This window comes from Eumetopias jubatus, unplaced genomic scaffold, assembly GCF_037043125.1.
Source record: "Eumetopias jubatus isolate StellerSeaLion01/CBP00866 unplaced genomic scaffold, mEumJub1_p1.0 scaffold_14, whole genome shotgun sequence".
NCBI lineage: Eukaryota > Metazoa > Chordata > Mammalia > Carnivora > Otariidae > Eumetopias > Eumetopias jubatus.
The window spans coordinates 39,769,942-39,794,109 of NW_028274820.1; the positions used below are offsets into that span (position 1 = coordinate 39,769,942).

General features: G+C 36.0%; 1 protein-coding gene across 6 annotated transcripts in view; it reads left to right on the forward strand.

Moving 5' to 3' along the window:
• Positions 1–24,168, forward strand: part of PPP1R9A (protein phosphatase 1 regulatory subunit 9A) — a 308,016-nt gene that overhangs the window by 149,482 nt on the left and 134,366 nt on the right. For all 6 annotated transcript variants that reach the window (XM_088018269.1, XM_088018270.1, XM_028119332.2 and 3 more), the window contains exons 2-3: positions 2,177–2,309; positions 10,012–10,132. In XM_088018269.1, coding sequence (XP_087874395.1) covers positions 2,177–2,309; positions 10,012–10,132 — 254 coding nt within the window. The remainder of the gene's footprint in view (positions 1–2,176; positions 2,310–10,011; positions 10,133–24,168) is intronic.

Below are 24,168 nucleotides of genomic sequence, written 5' to 3' on the forward strand. Positions count from 1 at the left end.
ATTCACTTATTCTGTGGTAGCAAAATTGAGCTATGTTCCAGCATGGATATCAATTAAATCTTTGTTCTACAGTCACATATATATTCTTGGACCTTCAGCAGATGTAGACAAGTAGCAAACATCAGTGGAATAATTTCCAGTCATATCTGCCAATAATTTGCAGGACATGTACGTTCCAGATCCAGCTAACTTTTTTTGTGTGTTGTTAAAGTGTGCTCCCCTAGGCATGTTGCTTTCTTGTCCACTCAGCTGTGTTTTCTAAAAGATATGGATATAGATATGGATTTTTTTTGTCTAAGATCTTATATTTGAAATGTGTGTTCTATCTCTTCTACACTCAAATACACGAATTCTTGTTTATTCTCTAAGATTCAGCTCAAATATTTTGCCCTTCGTGAAATTCTTCCCTTTTTCAGGCAAGTAAGAAAGACTACTTGGCATATTCTTCTGTTACAACAGGTATCACATTATACTGTGTTTGTTTACATTGATTTCTGTGTCCCTACCAAGCTGTGAGCTACTTGAGACCATACCTTCTCTAAGGTCCAGCACAGTGTCTGACATAGAGAAAGGTACAAACCCTATAGTTTAGAAATATGCCTTTGGATGCAGTAATGTTTATTATGGTGGGGAAATGTGGTAGAGACCAAATGAGTGGCTTGAGGCCATGAAAACATGTTGAAAGTCAGGAAGAAAAACAGTATTCATCCTGGCACAAATATTATAAATGACATGATTTTGATAAATTTATACCATACTACATCTGCTTCTTAATGTATACAACATATATTCCTGGTTTATAGGTTACCATATATAGCATACAAGAGTTGCCAGTTTTCCAATAATAAGAATGTAAAACGCACCTGGACCAGCAGGACTAGCTTTATAGGCAATAGATTTGATTTCTTTCATCTCTGTCCTTCTGTTCTGCTTTCTTTTTTTATTATAGCTTCTTATGTATATTTAAAAAAAACTTCCCCTAGATTTTAAGATTTTGAGGACATTACAGAGTTTTTTCAGGCACCGTTTAGATACTTAATATTTATTAAATCTAATAAAAAATGTCAGTTTTTATTATACATATTAATTGGACTTGATGAATTATGCATTTCTTTCTTTTAGATATTCCTCCGTGAATTAAGTAAGGGGTGGTATACCTGTTTCCAGTTACTTTTCAAATAGAACAAATTCAGCAGAAAGAAGGGCAATCAGGTTTCTTACGGACACATCTGAAGACCATATTTAGTTGTAATCCTTTGAATGATTTAGGTCAGAAAGAGCTCTTGAGCAATATTTTGACAGCCATTTCATGGAAAGGCTCAATCAGAATCTAATATGGATCTACATGCAGGTTAAATAAGAGATGACAGATGAGAGCCTTATGCAGCTCAGTACAGTATATATGTGCTACCAAAGCGAGCAGCTCGGTACAGTATAGAAGTCAGTTTCAGTGATTCTGTGATTGAAATATAATTATAGTACCAACACACCATGACCCTGGGGCTTGTGTAGGTCACGGCATGAAATGGATTCAGTGTGGGTGTTTGCTTAGGTAAACAAGGTCCTTCACCATAGTTTCATCAGGAACCAGCAGAGCATTGCAGCTAATATGATATACTCTGATTCCATAAAAAGCAATGAATATTGCTTTTTATTTGCTTATTTATTTATTTGCTATTCAAATAATATATCCTCTGGCTACTGTTGTCTCCCCGATTATTAAAAGTGGTAGAATGACATACATTTTAAAATGTAAGTTATTTTTATTCTGATTCAGTTTTCCTTAATTCTTAACATCTTCACTGATTTTATTTTTTATTTTTTTATTTTTTTAAAGATTTCATTTATGTATTTGACAGAGAGAGCCACAGCGAGAGAGGGAACACAAGCAGGGGGAGTGGGAGAGGGAGAAGCAGGCTTCCCGCCGAGCAGCGAGCCCAATGCAGGACTTGATCCCAGGACCCTGGGATCATGACCTGAGCTGGAAGCAGACGCTTAATGACTGAGCCACCCAGGCACCCTCTTCATTGATTTTAAAGATAAAACAGTTGTTTCAAAGAAATTCATTGGTCAAAATTTTTAACTTATATAGTTTTACATACTTAGCAGGTTTTTTGTTTTAATTAGGAAAGCCATCTTTCTGGATTATCATCTTCTTGTTGACCTCCTACTACAGGTTTTCAGCACATACTCCAATGAAGACTATGACAGGAGGAACGATGAAGTGGACCCTGTGGCTGCTTCTGCCGAGTATGAACTTGAAAAGCGTGTAGAAAAGCTGGAACTTTTCCCAGTGGAACTAGAGAAAGGTATATGAGCTCCACAACATTTGTAATATCATTATATGTCTATTTTAATAACACAAAAATGACCTTTTTTTTTTTTTTTGCATGTAGACTCCCCCCCCCCCCCCGGAAGGGTTGGAGAAAGTGGTAATTCTATTGGAGGATTTAATTTCTTTATTAAATTTCAAAAGTAGTTGATATGAGCTCTGTTTAGATGGTAGACTGAAAGACTCTTTCTTCCCTTCCACTTCCAGCTAAAAGCCATCTGCTCTAGTTGGCTGGGATGGTGACTGGGAGTAGGGAGGTGTGGGTGGGGCCTGACGTTTGGTCGGTACTCTTGCGAAGGGCTGGTGCTGGTGAGTGCAGGTGGAAGTGGGGGGTCAGGTGGTTGGGGGGGAGGTGGAAGTGGGGGGGTTTGCGTTTTTGGTGGAGGGAGAGTGGTCATGGTTGGGCTCTGAATGTAGTAGATGGGGGAGTGCTGGGCCTTTAGATTATGGATTTTGGAATGGAGACAGTGGAATCCTCTCTGAGGGGAGAGGTCTAAGAGAGAGCAGGGAGAATGGGAGCAGAGGGGCTTCCTCTTGATTTCTCCTCTTGGAATCAGCCTGCCTGCAGTGGGAAGTGAGGACCCATGGGACCAGAGACTGCCATGTTTATCGTCCTGTAAGATGGGCACCCGGGAATGGACTGGGACCGAGTGAACAGGGAAATATCACATCTCAGAGAGCCTTACAAAAAAGCAGAACAAACAGATGACAGCTTGAATGACAAAAAGAAGCAAATGAAAAATCAACTGAGGATATCAAGTATGGCTTTAAAAAGACATTCTTAGGCCAATCAACAAACAAAAAAACGTTGATTTTAAAAAATTAGAAATTTCAGTAGAGGAATTGAAGAGGAAAGGGTGGTATTGTTGAGACGCAAATTGGTGATCTAGAAGGTTAAGCATAAGAAATGAGCCGAACTAATTCTTAAGTGATAGAGTAAACATCCACAAAAAATCATGACAGAGACCCAAAATATAAATTATAGGTGACAGAAGGGGAAAAGACATAGAGGATGAGAGACATAGTAGAGAAAACATGGAAGAAATTTTCCTGAGCTCAGAAAAGACCTGAGCCTCCTATTTGGAAGGGCTTATCCAATTGATTGAGAGACGACTTGGAAAACACCCCGCATTTAGGCATAGCCTGGGAGAAGTCCTCATCTTCAACATAAAGTATAAATTTTACAAAATACCACACTCAAATCAAAGCAAACAAAGAAGCAAAGGTACTTGCCAAAGCAACATTATTAGACTAGTATCAGATTTCTCATTTGTAACACTGGACGTGGGAGGCAGACATAAAATTTCACACATCCAAGAATCCTGTATCCATCCCAGAGAGCATTTACCTGTCTTCTGGTGAAAGAAGGAAAGTTGCTGATATCTAAGGATCTAAAGAACACATGACCTGCATACTTCCCAATTAGCAAGGAGGAAAAGAAACAAAGAACAACTTGTTCTAAATAGCAAAGATGAGGGAAAAGAGTTGAAAACTGTAACTTTTGGGCATAAAATTACTTGGATTAAAAAAATGTAAAGAATACCGGTCATTACGCCAGACATGACTGGCTAATTGTTCCCATTAAGAGACACTTTTCATTTGAGGTTAAAAAGGATGTAAGAATGATACTTATATTTTTCATTCATTTAAAATGTAAAAACCATTACTAGCTTATAGTCCATACAAAAACAGCTGTGGGATTTGGCTGTGGGCCACTGTATTGCTTATAATAGCAAAAATGAGAATAATCCAAATATTCATTAACGACAGAAAAGGGTAAAATGAAGGAGCCTCAGTTCCATGCAGCAGTGTGTATGATTCTTACAAACATGAAATTGAAGGGGGATAAAAAGCAAATCACAGAAGAAGCCATTCAGTATAATTCCATTTATTTAAATTTCAAAGCCAGGAAAAATTCAATGGCATATCGTTTAAAGATACACAAATAAGTGGTTTTAATAAGTGGTTTTAAAAATGGAGGTCATGATTGGCACGATATTTAGGATAGTGGTTACCGAGGGGAGAGTTATGGTATCAGGGAGAGGTGCAGAGTGAGCTTTTCAGGTATTGGTAGTGTTCTGTATCTTTGCTAGCATGTGGATATTCATTTTATTTTTAAACACAGTGTTTTGTAAATAAATGTTTTCATGAACTCTTTTGTGTTTTTCACAAAAAAAAGTTAAAACTAGAAAAATTAAGCTAGAAAAGAGCCAAGTGAAGTAGAATTATTTGTAATCTTTTGAGAAACCTCCATCCTGTTTCCCCAAAGTGGCTGCACCATTTTGCATTCACAGCAACAGTGCACAAGAGTTCCCCTTATTCTGCATCCTTGCCAACACTTGTTATCTCTTGTTTTTTGGATGGTAGCCATTCTAACATTCTGACTCTAATAAGGTGATTTCTCACTGTGGTTTTGATTTGCATTTCTCTGATGGTGAGTGATGTTGAATATCTTTTCATGTCTTCTTTGGAAAAATGTCTATTCACTTCCTCTGCCTATCAAATCACATTTGGCTTTTTGCTGTTGAGTTGCATGAGTTCTTTATATATTTTGGATATTAACCTCTTATCAAATATTTTCTCCCATTTTCTAGGCTGTCTTTTCATTCTGTTAATGGTTTCCTTTGCTGTGCAGAAGTTTTTTAGTTTAATGTAATCCCACTTGTTTATTTTTGCTTTTGGTGTGAAATCCAAAAAGTCATTGCCAAGACTGATGTCAAGGGACTTACCTGCTGTTTTATTTTAGGAGTTTTATGGTTTCAAGTCTTAAATGTAAGTTTTTTTAATCCATTTTGAGTTGATTTTTATGTATGGTGTAAGATAGGGGTCCAGTTTTGTTCTTTCTTTTTTTTTTTAATGTGTCTGTCTAGTTTTACCAGCACCATTTATTGAAGTGGCCATCCTTTCCCTATGGTATATTCTTGGCTTCTTTGTCGTAAATTAATTGACCAAATATGATAAGTTTATTTTAGAGCTCTCTATTCTATTCCACTGATCTGTGTGTCTGTTTTTATGGCAGTACCATACTGTTTTGTAATACAGTTTAAAACCAGGAAGTGTTATGCTTCTAGCTTTGTTCGTTCTCAAGTTTGCTTTAGCTATTTGGAGTTTTTTTGTGGTGCCATACAAATTTTAGGATTCTTTGTTCTATCTCTGTGAAAAATGTCATTGCATTTTGATAGAGATTAAATTGAATTGATAGATTGCTTTGGGTCATATGGACATTTTAATAATATTAATTCTTTGAATCCTTGAGTATGGACAATCTTTCCACTTATTTGTGTCTTCAGTTTCCTTCATCAGTGTCTTACAGCTTTCAGAATTTCAGATCTTTCACCTCCTTGGTTAAGTTAATTCCTAGGTATTTTACTCTTTTTTGATAGAATTGTGAATGGAACTCTTTTTTTTTAAGATTTATTTATTTATTTTTAGAGAGAGAGGGAGAGCACATGGAGAAATAAGGGCAGAGGGACAAGGGGAGAGAGAATCTTAAACAGGCTTTGCACCCAACACAGAGCCTAATGCAGGGCTTGATCTTCGGACTCTGAGCCGAAATCAACAGTCAGATGCTTAACCGACTGAGCCACCCAGGCTTTCTTAATTGCTCTTTCTGATAGTTTGTTGTTAGTGTATAGAGACCTAAATATGATACGAACTATAGATTATAATACCAACAGAGACTTTTTACTTTCAAATTGAGGAAACACTTAAAAAAATAAATAAATTGAGGAAACACTAGAAATATTTCAGTTAAAACCAGGTATCTGATTTGGAATGCTCTTTAAATGAAATAGTATAAACAGTAGAAAACAAAAGATGAAAAGTAACCTTTTGATGATTTTTATTATAGGATATGTATTATAATTATATATATGAAATCTATAATGAGAGGCCAAACTGATTCTAATTTTAAAATACTAGAATTGATAAGATTATATATGTAAGAGGAGGTCAGGTGTCACATACATGAAAGAAAATTAGTCGTTTTTTCTCTATATTTACGTTAAGTACATAAATGTGAAAATGGGAACATTTCATTTACAATAGCACAAAAACAACAAAATACTTATTAATCACTAAGAAAAACAGTATTTATCTGTTGAAAATCCATCTTTGACAGATAGAAGATGTAAACAAATAGAAGGATATACCATATTCTTGGATGAAAAGACTCAGTATGGAAAAGTCCCTTCTATTCTTCATCTCTAATACCTACAAATTAATATATAAAATTAATGGAGTTCAAATAGAACTGCCATCAGGGTTGAATTGGGAGAGAGGATTGCATAATGTAATACTAAATTTTATATGGAAAAATACAGACCTAAGGGAAGTATGAAAAAGAATGTGAAAGGTCTTAATTTCTTAAATATCTGAATTTAATGTAAAGCCTCTATAATCAGAACAAATTGTATTCATATAGCAATTGATCAGTGGAACAAGGTAGAAAATCCAGAGAAAGATGTTAGTATGCATGAGAATTTGATATACGACGTGTATGATATTCTAATTTAGGGTAATAGGGTGCTTTACAAAGTGTTCTGGCGTAACTGGGCATCTGTGTGGAAGAATATAAAGTTAGGCACCTTCATTTGCATTATATCATATAAAAAAACAACTGTACCTGGATTAGATAATTAAATATTAAAAATAAAGTAATAAAGGTATTTGACAAAAAACTTACAAGACCACATAAATCCTGTAGGCATGTTGGAGGCGGGGCTTAACCAAAGTGGAAAAGCAGAAGTTAAAAAAGAAAAGAGGGTCCAATCAATCAGTCCAAAATTTTAAGCTTTTAAAGGCAATATTGTCAAACAAAGACAACAGATAAATAATAAATTGGGGGGGGCATCTTCATTATAAATGACATGGAGTTAATATGTATAATATGCTAAGAACCTTAAAAAGAGAAAAGAGACAGGGAAAACTCAGTAGAAAAAATTGGCAATTTACCAAAGAGGACACATGAATACAAGCTCAAATCTCACTAGCAATAAGGGAAATGCTAAGCCAACATGAGCTTCTTTTCTTAAGAGAAAAGATAAGCTCTGAGCACCAGAGTGTGGTGACAGCATCTTTCATGGTAACTCCGCCTCACAGTGTTTTCCACTGTTTCCCGGCTGCTTTGCCTACTTAGTGCTTTTTCTGTCCCTAGGAGGGGCTAGACAGAGGAAGACCAGGGGGCTGCCGGGTTCTTGACAGTCACAGGAATCAGTGGCCTTCAAGGATATGGCTCTGGAATTCACCCATTGTTGACACATCTCACAGAGATGCAATCAGTCAATTGGTTTCTGTGTGTTGATTGTATTCTTCCTTCAATTGTCTTTCAGTTATCATCTTGTCTTGCAGGCAGTCTGCACTGGAATTGAGGATGGCTCAAGCTATTATCGCTTTTCCTACAATTGGGTTTTCAGCTCTGCAAATCTGAGTGATTTTCCAGTGAGAGCAACAGGGTTGCTAAGGCAGGAAGAAAGATAATTTTACTAAAGCCTGAGTCCAGGCAGGGAAAATGCACTTAAAAACGAAGACATATGATTTTCATGCAGGATATTTGCAGGAAGCAACTACTTAATGGCATGGTGGTACAAAGAATCCACATTTGAAAGGAGCTCTTTGAGTGTACTGAGTAAGGGAAAGTTTCCCTTACAGCCCAACATTGGCTTGACACGTGGTAATTCATAATGAAGAGAAACTCCTGTAAATAAGATGAATGTGAACAAGAATTCAGCTAAATGCTTAATACATACCAGATTTCATGTAGGAGAGAGAAGTCCTGTGGCATTATTTAATGTGGACGATTCTACAGTGATCATCTCTTAAATGACACAAGAGCAAACACTCTGGGAGAAACACTTACATGTATGTAAACATTGGGAAGGCTTTGGGTCATCATTCATCCTTTCACCAACACGAATAGATTCCCACACCAGGAAACTCTAGGAATATGATGAATGTGGGCAGAAGTTCAGCTATATAGCTAACCTTCTATACACATAGGACAATTCCTGTGGGAGAGAAGAAACTTTGTACATGTGACCAGTGAGGAAGAGCCTTTAGCACAGATCTAACTTTTCTTTTCCCAAGAAAACTCATTCTGGGGAGAAACCCTAAATGTTGGAAAATTTTTAACCAGAGAAAACCTCTGGATGAACTTGAGTATCTATACCAGAGAAACAATGAGAATGAAATAAATATGGGAAATCACATGTGTGCGAACATTCTAAATACAAGGAATGAAAGAACTTCTCCATTGATGACTCGTACAGTAGTCACCATTAAAGTTCTCATGCTGGAGAGGTGCCTATGCCTAAAATCAATGCGGAAGTACCCTCATCTGGGGATCACATTGAACAGTTCTTCCGGGGAGAACACTCTACGAAGCTCTCTTTAGCACACAACTGAGTAAACAAATCACACTTTTTTCGAATGACATGTTTTTAAACATATGTAGAATACAGATGTAGGATTATAAATTGTACTTAGAAACGCTTAAAGCAGAAGTCGGTGACAAGTAGTAATAATCAATGAGATGAACCCTATTCAAGAGATTACTGATTAAGAATACTTAGTGTATTAAATGTTATTGCTAAAAAGTCTTAAAAGCATCAAGCATTCTGCTGACTAGATGAGCCAGTTTTCCTTTAGACAGCCCTTCACTGCTGATCAGCGAGTGTCTTGTTTTTTATGCAGCTCATACAACATGGTTCCAAAGACTCTGAGGCTATCAGAAAATAACTTTCAGTGTTGACCAAAAAATGTGGAATCTGAAATAGTGTATCTTTTATTTCATTGATGTTAAAATACATATGTTCATGGAAATATGGATAAACACATTATTGTAAATGAATTTAAAAGTGTATTTGTCAGTGTTGTTCATCGGGTGAGGAACATGGACACAAAAATGAATGCCTGTCAGTAGAGAAGTGATTGGATAAGTTATGATACCATCTCACCATGCAATATTATGCAATCATTAGAAGTGATTTAGGGCTATGTAAGTTGATATCCATGAGGTATCATTGAATTAGGAAAGTAAGCCGCAGAGAGAACTAGGTTTAATGCGATCTTATTTGTATAAAGCAAATAGGAAGGAAAAATGAGCCATTGTATATACACACATATACATATATGTGTGTATATTTATATTTATGCATATATACATATATATTGTAGCTGTTGCTACTTTTATATGCTTATATAGTAGGACTGAAGAAAGTACTGAAAGACACATGCCACCTTATTAAACATGAATGGGGATATGAACCAAAAAAGCAAAGACCACATAAATGAAGGGGAAATTTTAGATACATTATGATCACATTCATTTAAAATAATATATATGTGTTTTGGCATGTATGCTTTTGTGTTTAAAATATATTATTTAGAGAGGCTGTGTTTTAAGGAAGATTGATTTACTCCATGATCAAATTATTATTTTTTTCTTGGGGTCACAAATAAATAGCCAACTGCAGTAATAAAATGAGATTAAACTCTCAAGCCTTTTGAGGGGATCTTATTTAACATCTTTACTCCCCAGCATAGAAAAAAATATTCTGCCAAGATAAGCCTGTCATATAGTCCATAAAGAACAAAACTAAAAGCAAAAAAGAGGTCTCACCAGCTAATTGTGGGCTAGTGTAAAACTTATGGTTGTTGCATTGTTTTTCCCTTTTTCATAGATGAGGAAGGACTTGGTATAAGCATTATTGGAATGGGTGTTGGAGCAGATGCCGGACTTGAAAAGCTGGGAATATTTGTCAAGACAGTAACAGAAGGTGGTGCTGCTCAGAGGGATGGCAGGTAAGCTAACCACTGTCATTAATAACTAAAATGCTAACTACTGTCGTTAATAACTAAAATCTTCTAGAAACTTTATTGGGAGTTTCTTTCAATGGTAGCTTTCTTCTTTTGATTTTTTTAGGACAGAATTTCGAAGTGTGTCTCAGATATGGAAAAGGTTAAAACACTTGAATTACTTTCTGATTTGCAGGTAAAACGCCTGCTTTCTTTAATGTATATTAGGTAAATGGGGGGTTGGATCTACTATCTCTGTCTACCTTTGGTACCTATCCCTTCATCTCTCTGTCTAGTGGGAAAGGGGCAGAAACATGGGTGTCTATTGTTTCAAAATACGTCCTGTGGAGATCAGCGTATAGTTTCACTTCAGAAATATCGAAACAAATGGTAATATTTCTGGCACTTTTGAGAATGACCAAGGTAGAAGGGAAAATAGGAACCCTAACTCTGCAATGATGATAATTCTGGAAATCATGTTTCTCAAAATGTATCCTATCTAAAAACACAAGTTCTTGAGTGCCAACTAAACCTGTGGAATTAAATCTCTCAGAGAGGACTCCGACAGTCTTTACTTAAGCATCCACCTTGGGTAATCTGGAGGCACACCAGCACATCAGATGGTTGTTGTTTTATGTCTTAGCTTTCATCATCTCAGGCTGCAAGTATCTTTAAAGATTTTTAATGAATCCTCACTCTTCGTTCCTCCTGCATCAGGTTGGGGCTGAAGCAGAGGTTGGCAATAGAAATAAAAGTAGGTCCAAAAATATGAGTGCCAAATTCAAAGAAATGTCATCTTATTTTTTTTCAGGAGCACAGAGTAACTAGCTTTGATTGTTTTTCAAGGTTTCAGTATATATCACTTAACCATCTTGATATCACTTAACCAACATGGTAAAGCATATTGAAAATCATTTGTAAACCTCTGGTGGAACACATAAGTAGCATTATTTCTTTTGTAATCCTAAATACACATATTGATATACACAGATATTTTCCAAGGGGAACTAAATTTATTTAAATAGAATGCCACGCCAGGATCATCTCTTTCCATGAGGCTAGGGACCACATCTCAATCAGTAGCCTTATTTGTATTCCTGTGGACTTGAACAGAGAAAGTCTGAAATGAATCTTTTGAGTGAATGTTCAGTTGATTGAATGTGTATCACACTTAAAACAAAGTAGGATATTAATATTTTGTGTTAAAATACAATTTGTTAACAGTCTTCCCCATTTTCAAATATTTACGGAAATAACCTCTTTACCCTTTCAGTGAATTATATAATGGTAGTAGCAAAAACTTCTGATTATTGATTTAGAAACCTTCTTCCAAGTGAGCTAAAATTTGTTTGTAAAATCTGTGTCATTTCTCTTTAAGTTTCACGGAAAATTTAAAAACTATTCCAAAATGATAGGAAATACTTCTTATTGTTAGTATTCAAACAGCATGAAATTATTACGAACTATCTCTCTTAAGTGGGCCACAAAACCAAACCAAAATACAAATTGATTAAAAAACAAAAAGGTAGAAAATTTTGCATTCAGCTCTTAGCCAATTCCCATTGTTCTAAACTCAGACCGATTTGTTTTTCCATCACTCACTTTTAAAATTAGGTTTGTTTTTCATTAACCTATTTCCTTATTTGTTGTCCTACATAGGTTCAGTGTTCCCACCAGTAGGAGATCAGTCTCTATCTATCAGTCTCAGTGTGCATTTCCTCAGTCTTTTTAAATGGATATTTATCTAGTATAGTAATCCTGCTGTTGTTACAATAGATGCTTAATAAATGTCTCAGTGAGTATATTAAGGACGGCAATTTGATGAAATGAAGAGAATCTTTGGGAACATGTGACCAGGAGCCTAATTCTGTCCCCTCTACTTACCAGCTGTGGGATATTGAACAAATTAACTTAATTTTCATGTTATCTACATTGCAGGGTTGCTGTAAGCATTCAATATGCTTATGTAAATTAAAACCTTCCACAGCACTGTGTATGAAACAAAACTGTTCTTGAATGAAGTAGGAATAAGCTTTCTTTTTAAATGTATTTAAAAATAGTTATTATGGGAAGTCTTAAGAAAAACTACAGAAAGATGTATAAAATATGTACAGAATCATAAAATTTTAGAGGTTCAGAGGAACTTTAGAGATCTTTAAATTCATACTTTTTGTTTTATGTGTGTGTAAAAATTGAGGATATATATGTGTATGTATAGTCTCATTATTAGACCTATGGCAGTGTTCACATCTTTTTAAAGTATTATATTATTATTCCCACCATTACTGTTGTGCTCATTTGCACAATTTTAAATGTTTGTTGTTTAAAATTTATCAGTATAAAAAGATTACAAAAAGAACAGTTGATTGCTTCCTCCAGTTAATAATTTTTTTAAAAAGTTACGTCTACTTATGGATATAGAAAAATACTGTGTTAAGGATTTACAAAGCGCTATGGTCAGTATGATGCCAGTCTTCTGTGAATATGTTTTCTATTTGTTCATCCCTTCCCCCAACCTCTCTTTCTCTTTCTTTTTCTTTCTCTCAAAAAATGTAGAATTAATACACACCAAAATATTGAATGGCTCTTTTCCATGTGGGCTTTTAAAAATTCCAGTTAATGTGGAATATTTAATTTTTCTACAGAGAATTTATACTTGTATATATATATTTTAAACTACAACTAAAAATAATAAAGTTATCATGTGACCTCGGGAAAGTTGCTCTTCAGACCTCAGTTATGGACAAAATTAAAGTTCTGGATTAGGTGTTCTTTATAATTCCTTTTAGCTTTAAAAGGATAAAAGTTTTGGGGCGCCTGGGTGGCTCACTCGTTGGGCATCTGCCTTCGGCTCAGGTCATGATCTCAGGGTCCTGGGATCAAGCCCCACATCGGGCTCCCTGCTCAGCGGGGAGCCTGCTTCTCCCTCTCCCACCCCCCATGCTTGTGTTCCCTCTCTTGCTGTCTCTCTCTGTCAAATAAATAAATAAAATCTTAAAAAAAAAATAACTTCTCTCATAAAAAAATCTTTAAAAAAATAAAAATAAAAGGATGAAAGTTTTTTTTAACCCTTCTACTAGCTTGCTTTAGTTTCTTTCTCTCTCTCTCTTTTTTTTTTTTTTTAGAGACAGACACAGAGAGAGAATGTGTGTGTGCGCGCGCGTGAGTAGGGGAGGGGCAGAGGGAGAGGGAGAGAGAAACTTAAACAGACTCTGTGATGAGCCTGGAGCCAGACGCAGAGCCTGATGCTGGGCTCCATCCCATGACCCTGAAATCATGACCTGAGCTGAAATCAAGAGTCTGTCCTTAACTGACTGAGCCACCCAGGCGCCCCTTGCTTTAGTTTTTCAACTCTATTTAAGAAAATGATTTCAGTTTGATCTCAGATTAGTCATATTACCTTCAAGGGATGTTAAATAAACAGACTTATAGACTTACCCAGGACATTCTTTTCTCCCTCCTCCCCACTTACTGCCCCCACATATTTGTTGTGATTGCTTTTACCCCTTCTAAACATCTCATAAACTCACCATATTTTGAGCTCTTTTAAAAATTTGCCATGGACATTTATCTCCTGTGTCATTCAGAGTGTAGTTAAAAAGTTTTGAGTCTTCCTTCCTTTTTGATGTTATGTTCAACACTGAAATTTTCTTTTGTCAAGCTTTTCATGTCTGTCTGTACCTTTTTATATGATGCCTGAAATGTAGGGGTTCTCAATAAATATTTGTTGAATGAATGAATACTTGTGCTTTAATCACTTTCAAAACATTTACTTAGGCCTAACGTTTTTCTCCCCCCTCCCCTCCCCCTCCCTTCTTTTTCTTTTCTCTCCCTCTTTCTCTTTTTTGTGGTATCCTAACTCTTAATAATCACTTGCAATTGAGCTAAGTGACATGAGTTGATAGCCATTTCCACCATCTGTTTTAGTTTTAAATTTTTAGTAAAATAATAACTACAAATGATATTAAATAAGATTAATTTTAGTAAAATAAAATATTAATTTTATTAAATACATTTTTATGTATTAAATATTATTTTATTAAAATTTAAATATTTAGCAAAAATAGTATTAATAATAAAACCATTAGCTTTGCTCGCCATACATTTTACAATTGATACACAGGACACTAATTATTTCTCCAGTTCTCTTTCATGAATCTATAAAGCAAAATCAACTTTATGATAACACCATTGAAAATGCTGATAGTGGAATAAGTCCTGTGGGTGGTAACTGACAAATGATAGTAATGACACTGTGCTAAAGAGGCAAATTAAAAATGCATCTGGGATCTGCTTTGTTTCTGGCTCCTATGTTTATTTCTTAGACGTTTGCATGTCATCATTTGAGAACACTATCCTGTTTGTTTTTTTCTGAAAAAAGTTACCAAATATGAAACAAGGGTGCTATGTAGTTGACCTTCATTCAAGCCTCTCAAGGTTTTCAACTGATTTTAATTGTTTTTGACCAGCTTTTGGGTAGGAAGCAACACATAAAACAGATGAAGAGTTTTATTCTTCGCTTTCCCTGCAGCAGACGCTCCCTGGGCGGGACCCATCTGTGCCCCTGGGGCGCCCTCCTGCCCGGGACAACCTGAATGGAAACTGCTGTTTTAATTGTGTCCATCTGTCATGATTCCGTAGTCGAGGGTTTCCTCTCAGTGCACACACTCCTGCGTCACTCTCCTCATCAAGTATTTTGCTTGTTCACCCCTTAGAGAGTTGGGATATTACTGCTTTGATATGGACATATTTTCATATACATTTAAAACTCCACTATCTGGCGTTTCGGGGAAAATTGTGTTGACCCGAGTTTATTAATGTTGCTCCAGCTGGTCTCCCTCTCATTCAGCCTCAGTTGCTTTGTTTACATAGGCCCTGTGAGGTAGAATTTTTGTTTTTGTTTCCCCTTCCCAGATACATCATTGTCGGTAGATAAATATCCAGTAACGTTAAACAAACCCTAGAATCGTCCAGCATATATATATATTTTTGTTAGCTTACCCCCATCGGTTCTGGGTTTTAGATTCCGAGTTGAGGGACATCAGAAATACAGTGGGGGCTGCAGAGCAGGAATTTTACACTGTCTGTCATTTATTAGTACACAAAAACCATTACAGACTAGCCAGGTACATTCCTGCAAACTCCGTTCCAGTAGGCGGTGTTTCCAGGGAAAAACAGGCTATTTCCTGTGTCATTCTGTACAACTTCTGGAAAGCCCAGATTGTCTGTATGTATTCTTTGTGCTTTGGGATGGTCTGATTCAGAGAGCTGTCTGTTTAATTTTTACCACCGGGACTCATGCCTGGTCTTTTTTGTGCTTCTAATTATGAACCAAGATTTGAGAGATTGTCAGTGTTAGTATAGGAAAACCTTTTACTCTACCATAATAACCATTTATGTATTAAATACCCTGCCAGCTCATGATCTCGTGGGTTGTAGGGTCAGAGTATGATGGCAATAAACCTGAATTGCTACCCTTTCTTTTTAACCGGTATCATTCCTCCCATCCCCTGTCCAGTCCTCTTTACCTCTCCTCCTTCTGCTCATTTTTAGTTTCTTGAGTTTGTCTCCATCTTAATCACCACATAGTCTTCCTCTATGAAATGGTAAATTAAAATGCCGCTCAAAATATCAAACTCAATAGAACTTCCCTCCCTCCCTCCCTCTTTTAAATTAAAAGTGGTTTTATTTCCTTGGTGTTTTTTAATTGTGTATCAGATTTTCATTTTTTTTCCTTTAATGAATGTAACACTTTTGAAATGAGGACTTTTTAAAATAAATATTCTTTTAATGAAAATAATAATCAAATAGCACTGAGCTCTCTTCATCCCCTTAATGCTGTCTGTATTGAGGCAGGCAGGAAGAATTATGTAGGATCAGGAACCTGCATTTTAATCATAGGCTGCCTCTTCCTCATACTGGTGTGACCGCAAAGAGCAAAGCCGTGCCAAATATCTGTTGTCGCTGTCCCTGTTGCACAGAGTGCTTTATATAAAGCTTGGGTCACTTCTGTCTTCCCAGGGACCATTTCCAGTGCTCTTCATTCCTTTGTGAGCTCCCTATTTCCATATTATTTTCCTTCTCCCTGAGGGGCTGCCTTTAACGTTTCATCACCAGGTCTGATGGTGGTGAATTCTTTCAGTTTTGTATGTCTGAAAACATCTTTTTGTTTTACCTTTGCTTTTTAAAGATATATTTTCTTTGTGTATAGAATTTTAGGTTGATGGGTTTGTTTTTTTTTTTACCTTTTAGTATTTTTTTCAGACCTTATTTTTTTCTGATTTTAGGCACATGAGTGCATGAACAAAAGTATGTGTACACAGATGAATTAAGAAAATTAGGAAGTGCTACACATATTGTTGTATTTTCTGCTTATTTAAGTGAATTGTATATGAGAAGCATTGTAAAATCTCTGTTGACAAGCAGAAGCTCAAAACTACGTGTATTAATTCCCCCTGTCCTTTATATTTTTTTGAGACAATGCCTTTTTGGCTTTGGGTTATAGATTATAGATCCTTGAGTCCAGAACCTTTAGTTATTTTATTGTTATGCACATAAAAGAAAAGCCAAAATTTCCTTATAAATACAAGAGAAATAAAATGATATGTATTTAATAATAGCTATTAGCAATAATAAATAAATAATAAACAAACAATAACAAAATATAAAAGGCATAGAAGACTGCCTGACATATAGTAAACACTCAACAGATACTATCTTGATGAATAAAAAGTATAAAACCCCCAAAGCTATATATTCAACTGATCCTTAATTTTGTTAAGTAAGTAAACAAAGGCATAATATGCACAGAAAAAAATCTGGAAGGAAATTCACCAGCAGAATTTTAGTAGTGATCAACTCTAGATGGTGGGATTACATAAAATTTTTGTCTTCTTTATATTTTTCTTTATTTTCCTAATTTTCAATGATGACCATGTATTACACTAAAACTTTAAAAATATTTTCTAAAATTAGCAAATGCTAATTTGACACTTGAGGATGGCATTTCATGGTGACCGCGGAAACAGTCTAAAAAGTTTTCCTTTAGACTGAAGCATTATAGCACTTGCTCTTCTGTCAAATTTATTGTTTTGAAAATTATTTACCTAATTTTTGAGACATCCAGGAACTTTTTCTTAGACCTAATCTTCTTAAACTTTTCAGTGTCGTATTATAATCACTTATTTCTAATGAGATCCGTGCCCCCCCCCCCCCGGTTTTGTTTTTTGTTGTTGTTTTTTTGTTAGGGGGTGTGTGTGTGTGTGAGAGAGAGAGAGAGAGAGAGAGAAAGCGAGGAAGAGAGAGCGAAGGAGAGGGAGACAACTATATAGATCCTTTTCCTCTTATTTTTCATTCTGTATTATAAGAATGTTTATCTTTCAAATTAGCTTCTTAAACTCATTTTTATATTCAGTCAGGGAACTGATTTTTTTTAAATGACTCTATAGAAATTAATCCCAAATTCATACCCCAGTCTTGGTGCATGTAGAACCTGTTCACTTATATCACTTATGTCTTATTTTTATCTCAAATTCAACATAAATTGAATTCCTCTTTTCATTTTTTTCTTCCTTTCCCTTGGTCTGAACTACCTGTTTTTTTTCTGTGTTGACCCTATTTTTCATTACTTTAGATTTCCAGTCATCCTCTGTTCTTTCATTTATTTTACCTATATAATATCTTACTATATTGGATATTTTTTTCTTTGGAATGTTCCTCAGATTCTTCTTTTGTGTTCATTCTTTGAGCCATATCTCTGGATCAAGTCTTTCTCTTATTATGCTGTGGTTTGTGTGACGTTTCTTTCAGCTGATCTTTCCCAGTTTATCCTTACCTTGTTCCAAGATTATTCTTCTACAGTTATCACTTTGTTTGTACAGCCTTTGTGAATAATAGTATATAGTTTCCTCCATTTTCTTTTTTTTTTTGCCAGTCAGAGCCCAAGGTCTTATTGACTTTGAATATCTGTGTTATTTAAGTGCCTATTCAATTGTCTGCTTCATTCAGGAAGATTACATTTATTGTCTGCACTGCTTTCCTTCCCCAACCTCCTTCCACGTCTTAGTTAAAATAATAATTACTGTAACTACAATGTATTAAGGCCATATAATACATCAATTATTGTGCAAACCCTTTCCCATACATTTTTGCTAATATTACAACCAGCATGGTAGTTATACTAGACCTTCTTTATCTAAACTGAGGATTAATTCTTTCAGGAATTCATAGTTGAAGAAACTTAAGGTTTCATAGAAAATGGAATTAAGGGGTGCCTGGGTGGCTCAGTCGGTTAAACATCTGACTCTTGATTTTTGACTCAGGCCCTGATCTCAGGGTTGTGGGGTCTAGTCCCTCATAGGGCTCCACAGCTCTCTGGGGAGTGAGCTTGTCCCTCTCCCTCCCCTGCTGCCCCTTCCCCCTACTTGCACGTGCACTCTATCTCAAATAAATTAATAAATAAAATCTTAAAAAGTAAAGAAAATGGGATTAAGAAAACTGTGGTCTGAGGTAAGTGGATGAAAACATCTAAATAAACATTTGCTAAAATAAAGCAATCAAAATGTGTTGTAAAGAAAGAGACTATCAATTACACATCTTAAATTTTTCCTCTAATAGATGCAGTACTGTTCATTTACATTTAGCATTTTGCAAATTATGTACTTTTCAGTAGGATACCTTTTGCTAACTCCTATCCAGCATTAGGAAAATGCTTGTGAATTTGTTTTATCCTCTGTTGGTGATATGGCTTTGAGTGGCATTTCCCACCCCCCCAATACTTTTTCCAAGTATTCATTGCTTTTCCAGTTTTTGTAGATTTGGATTTGTTTACCACCAAGGCCTGAGACCCTGTGGCTCAACTCATCAGTCTCCTTCATTCCTTTTTCACTTTCACAGTGCTTGCAGGATGGGTGGGTGGGTCTGGATTTATTTTACTTCACATTTCTTTCTCTCTTCCCAGCGCTACTTTGTAGAAACATTCACTCCTAGTCTACCATCTGCTTTTTAGCTCTTTTCTTTTTCTGTCTTTCAGTCATTGCTTTTTCTATTTCTCTACATCACACAGATGTAAAAATATTCCTAAAACAACATACAGATGGGAAACAGCATTGGGGACTTTGAGTAGACTACCAATAAGTGAAAGTTTTGGGATTGAAATTTAGCTCTAGGCAACTCCAGGACCCAGATCCTTTTCTTACTACCATACTTCTTTCATACTCTTCACCCTACCCAAAATAGTATTTTTCTCATCATTTTGTTACCTTTGACTTCAAGGTTAAACTTAGTGTCCAGTTCATCCTTGAAACCATTCAACTGTCATTGGTGGAGCCCAGCTGAACGCTCAGCCTCTGTACTCTTGTACATAATAGTCTGTAGCACATGCTTTTATGTTTACTTGTTTGTCATCATGTCATGTGTATTGAGTGTATATCCATAGATTTATGGTTAAATCATTAAGAGCAGGGACCACAGTTACATTTCTGGTGTCTTCTATAGCAACATGGAGGTACTAGACTTTTGATAAGCACTCGAGCCCATGTATGAATGGATTGATACCACTTATAAGATTCAGTCTTTTGGGGGCAAATTTCCTTATGACTTTAGTTTTTAATGTTTGTTCTGTTACTCTTCCTAAAGATAATTTCCAGTAATCTCTAGTCTTTGTGAGGGTCACACTTCCATTTCTTTTTGTTTGTTTATGTTGGTAGCACTGTGCACTATAGCTGATGACTTTCTTGGCTTATTTGCAAGAACACCATGACTTCGTTGTGAATCCATCTATTCTCAGTTTTTTCTTTGCTCTGGTTCCACTTGACTCTCACCTCACAGAGTCAATAGCCTTCCCCTGTTAATATCAACTTATTTTGTTCATACCTTTCTTAACACACTTACTGTAATATTTCACACGCCGTGTCTCCAGTTCCTGCATACACACATACCCCTGTACTTCCGTAAACATTGTGTGTGTGTGTGTGTGTGTGTGTGTGTGTGTGTGTGTGTGTGAGATATTCTGACACAGGAATCATACTTCATTCAAATGTGTATCCCAGTGACTCTCACTGTTCTTGGAGTAGAGTCGTGATTGACTCACTCTTGCTAAATTACTGACTGAATGAATCAATCAGATCAATGAAGCAAGCATATTATTTTTCTCTACTTATATTTTTCTAGCACTTTTGCTATCTTCCTTCTGATTAGAGTACTTAGAAATGTCCCTCTAATTGTATTTGTTTCATTGCATTTTATCTAAATTATCCTGTTCAAGGATGTGTATTTTCAGAAATTTCTTTGACCTTGCTTGTACTTCCTTTATTCTTGTCCATTAAGACAATCATCATCCTCATTTTCTTTCACCTCTGATTACTCTGTCTATTGACAATGTAAAAACCTGTATTTTGCTTTTATTTCCTCCCCAGTAAATGCTAGCCCTGGATGTATTGGCTTACCAAGAAAACCTGTTTTAGAAATTTCCTGTCCTCTATTTAGTTAGTCCTCTCACTCATCCTTGAACTTTTGTCTTTTCTTAAAACGTCTACCTTCTCAAATGCTCTTGCCCGATTCAAGTCACCTTACCATCTGTTCATTTTCTAAAAGCATAACAATGACATTCCTTTTGAGAGTTTGAGCTTTTCAGCTTTACTTGCATCCGCCCCCCAGAAAACCAACTGTGTTCATCTTTCAAATTCTGTAATTCAACTTTAATTTGACTTTTTAAAATACAAAGTATATTTTAAATTAAATAGTTGAAAGATAAAGAATTTCTTCTTGCCTCTATCTTCCGTAGATACTGGTAAATCAGGCACTTGAACTGCCATGAGTTTCTTGGAGAGCTGCCATGCATTTACAACACAGTCATTGGTCACTCAGAAACATTGAGGAACTGTTGCTGTCAAAGCATGTGTTGAGCATATATTGCTTCCAGAGCATTCCATTTGACTTCATGTAAAGGTTAGGAAGAAATAAAGTCGTAATTTTGGCCATTAAAGTAGTTTAGAATCAACTTAAAACACAACGTCCCCACCCCCCAACACATCCCCACACAACAAAATGACTTTCATAAAGCAACACAAGGAAATGTTAAAGTATATTACACAAATTATGTGCACACAGACATAAAGATAGAAAGTTAAAAAAAATGCTACTAAGATTAAGTAACATTTAATCAGGAAAGATGTTTTCTAGACAGCCTCTGAGAAAAAAATATTTAAATGACAACTGGCCAAGAGAAGATGTCACAGAAAAGAGGTTGGCATAAATAGAATGATGGAAAGTGAGCCAATAATTAGGACATTTGCCTCTTTTGAGTCTTATCAACAGCAGTGTATAAAAAAATGTTATCCTAAAAGTGGACATTTAACTTTTGTCCCATCCACAGAATAAACTACACAGAAAAGGAATTTTTTCTTTTCCTTTATTCTCCAAAATGGTTTAATAAGATTAGCAATACATAATTATTGCTCTGGGCTCAGATAAAAGACCCACGAAGTTGGCAATCTGTTTGCTTAGGGAGACCTTATACCTCAAGAAATAATAAACAATTACCTGGTAACATGTAACATTCAGCGAAGGTATAAAACATATGGTGTAGAAGAGGTTCACAGGACAGAAAAGAGCATTCGGCTTGGCTAAACAGATGAATGCTCAAAGAGAAGTTCACGTTTGAGCTGGGCTCTTAGGAGAAAGCTGTTGAGAGGAGAGAAGGGACGTATGGGCAAGTGTTTCGTAGAGGATACAAAGGCAGGAATGTGAACAGTCTTTTCAGGGTGTGGCCTGCCTTACAGTTCTCAGTTATGTGAGGATGTTGTTGGACAAAAATGAAAATGTAGTTGAGTTGATACTAGTAGATGGTAATATGGTATTAGGCTAGGTAAATAAATGGAGACGTAGCAATGTTTATAACAGCATTTTCAACATTTTTAAGACGTCACATGTCCCTATATTAATCTGTAGATTCAAAGAAATATCAATTAAAATCCCAGCAGGCATTTAGTTTTTAAGGAAATTGAGTAGCTGGTTCTAAAATGCATATGGAAATGCAAGGGACCTAGAATAAAAATTCTGAAAAAGAATAAAGTTAGAGGACTGACGTTACCTGATTTTACAAGACTTACTATGAAGCCTCAGTAACCAAGACTGTGTGATATTGGCATAAAAATAAAAATATATGGGATAGAATAGAAAGTGAGGAATAGATTAAGATGTATATAGTCAGTCAACTTTCAGTAAAAGTGTCATGATAACTCAGTGCTAAAATGTACAGTTTTTTCAACAAATAGCAGTAAAAGAATTAGCTATCCATATAAGGAAAAAAAGCCACAAATGTTACCACACCATAATTAATTAACTTTGATTAATTAATCAAAATTAACATAGGTCTAGATGAAAGAGTTCCAACTATGAAACCTCTAAAAGAACGCATAGGTGAAAATCCTTGTATCATCACATTAAACAAAGGTTTCTAACACAGCTCACAAAAGCTCAGACCATCAAGGAAAAACTGGCAATTTGAATTTCATTAAAATCACAACTTTTTTACTTTGAGAGACACAGTTACAAAATGAAAAGAGAAGCTATGGGCAAGGAGAAAATATTTGCAAAACATACATACAGGATATGAATAACATTTACAAGGGAATAATAGCAACCTAATTTTAAAAATTACGGACAAAAGATTTGACAGCCATTTCACAGAGAAGACTGTATGAATGGCCAGTAGATTTGAAAATATGTTCATCATCATTAGTGAATGCAAATTAAAACTGCATTGAGATACCATTGCATACCTACTAGAATGGCTAACAATAAGAACACTGACAATATAAAATATTGGCAAGGATGTTGAGAGATGGAACATTCATACATGACTGGTGGGAATATAGAATTTTATTGCCACTTAGGACAACAGTGTGGCAGTTCTTTTAAAGTTAAACAGATTCTTTTTTTTAATTTCTATTTATTTATTTGATAGACCGCGAGAGAGGGAACACAAGCAGGGAGAGTGGGAAAGGGAAGAAGCAGGCTCCCCGCCAAGCAGGGAGCCCGATGCGGGGCTCGATCCCAGGACCCTGAGACCATGACCTGAGCCGAAGGCAGTCGCTCAACCAACTGAGCCACGCAGATGCCCCAAAGTTAAACAGATTCTTAACCTTTCAAGTTAGCAGTTATGCTCTTTGGTTTTTCCAAGAGAAATAAAAGCATATATTTATGTCAAAGCTTGGTTGTGAATGGCACCTTTATTTCTAGTAGACAAAATCAGGGAACAGCTCAAATGTCTCTCCTGTGCTTTACTCCATATCTCCTGGATGAGAATTTTGGAGGAGGTGCAACTCCAGGAATCTATAATTTTCCAAATTGCTCCATTTTATTCTGTTGCAGTTAGGCAACTTGGGAACTAGTGCTGTAGACTATGCTGTGCAGTATGGTAGGGCCACTACAAGTTCTTACCGTGCTTTTGTGCCAATTTGAAAAATGCACCTCTTACAGAAGTGCCACCTTTATGCGTGCATGGCTTGACGGCCAGAATGAGGGCTGAGTGTCAACTCTTGCAATTCCTTCAAGTGGGAGCCTTTTATGAAGGAAAAGATAAAACAACACAAAGCTATGACTCGTAACCTCATATGAGGAAAGTTAATCTGGCAGAGTGTTTAAGCTATGTGAGTCTGGAGTTGGCTAAAGGACTGGATTGTTTTGTTTGGTTTGGTTTGGTTTTTCCTCTAAGACAACTTTATAATGTTACCACCACAATGCTTCCTTAGAACTAGAGGAAAAGTAGAAAGAGGCTGTATTGGCAAAAAGTATGAGAGATGGTTAAGATGGTTAAGAAGCTCCGAGCAAACTCAGTGTTCTTCCTACTTTGTGGAAGGAGGAGAAGGAATGAGAGTAGGGGGAGATGGTTGTGGATGCATCCATCTTTCCACTTAAGGGGAGTAGAGAGTAAGCTAGAGAGAACTAAAGAGGGGCAATCTTTTCCAAAGTCCTGAGAAGAATGATTAGCAAAAGAAAAAAGTGAGGGCGCCTGGGTGGCTCAATCAATTAAACATCTG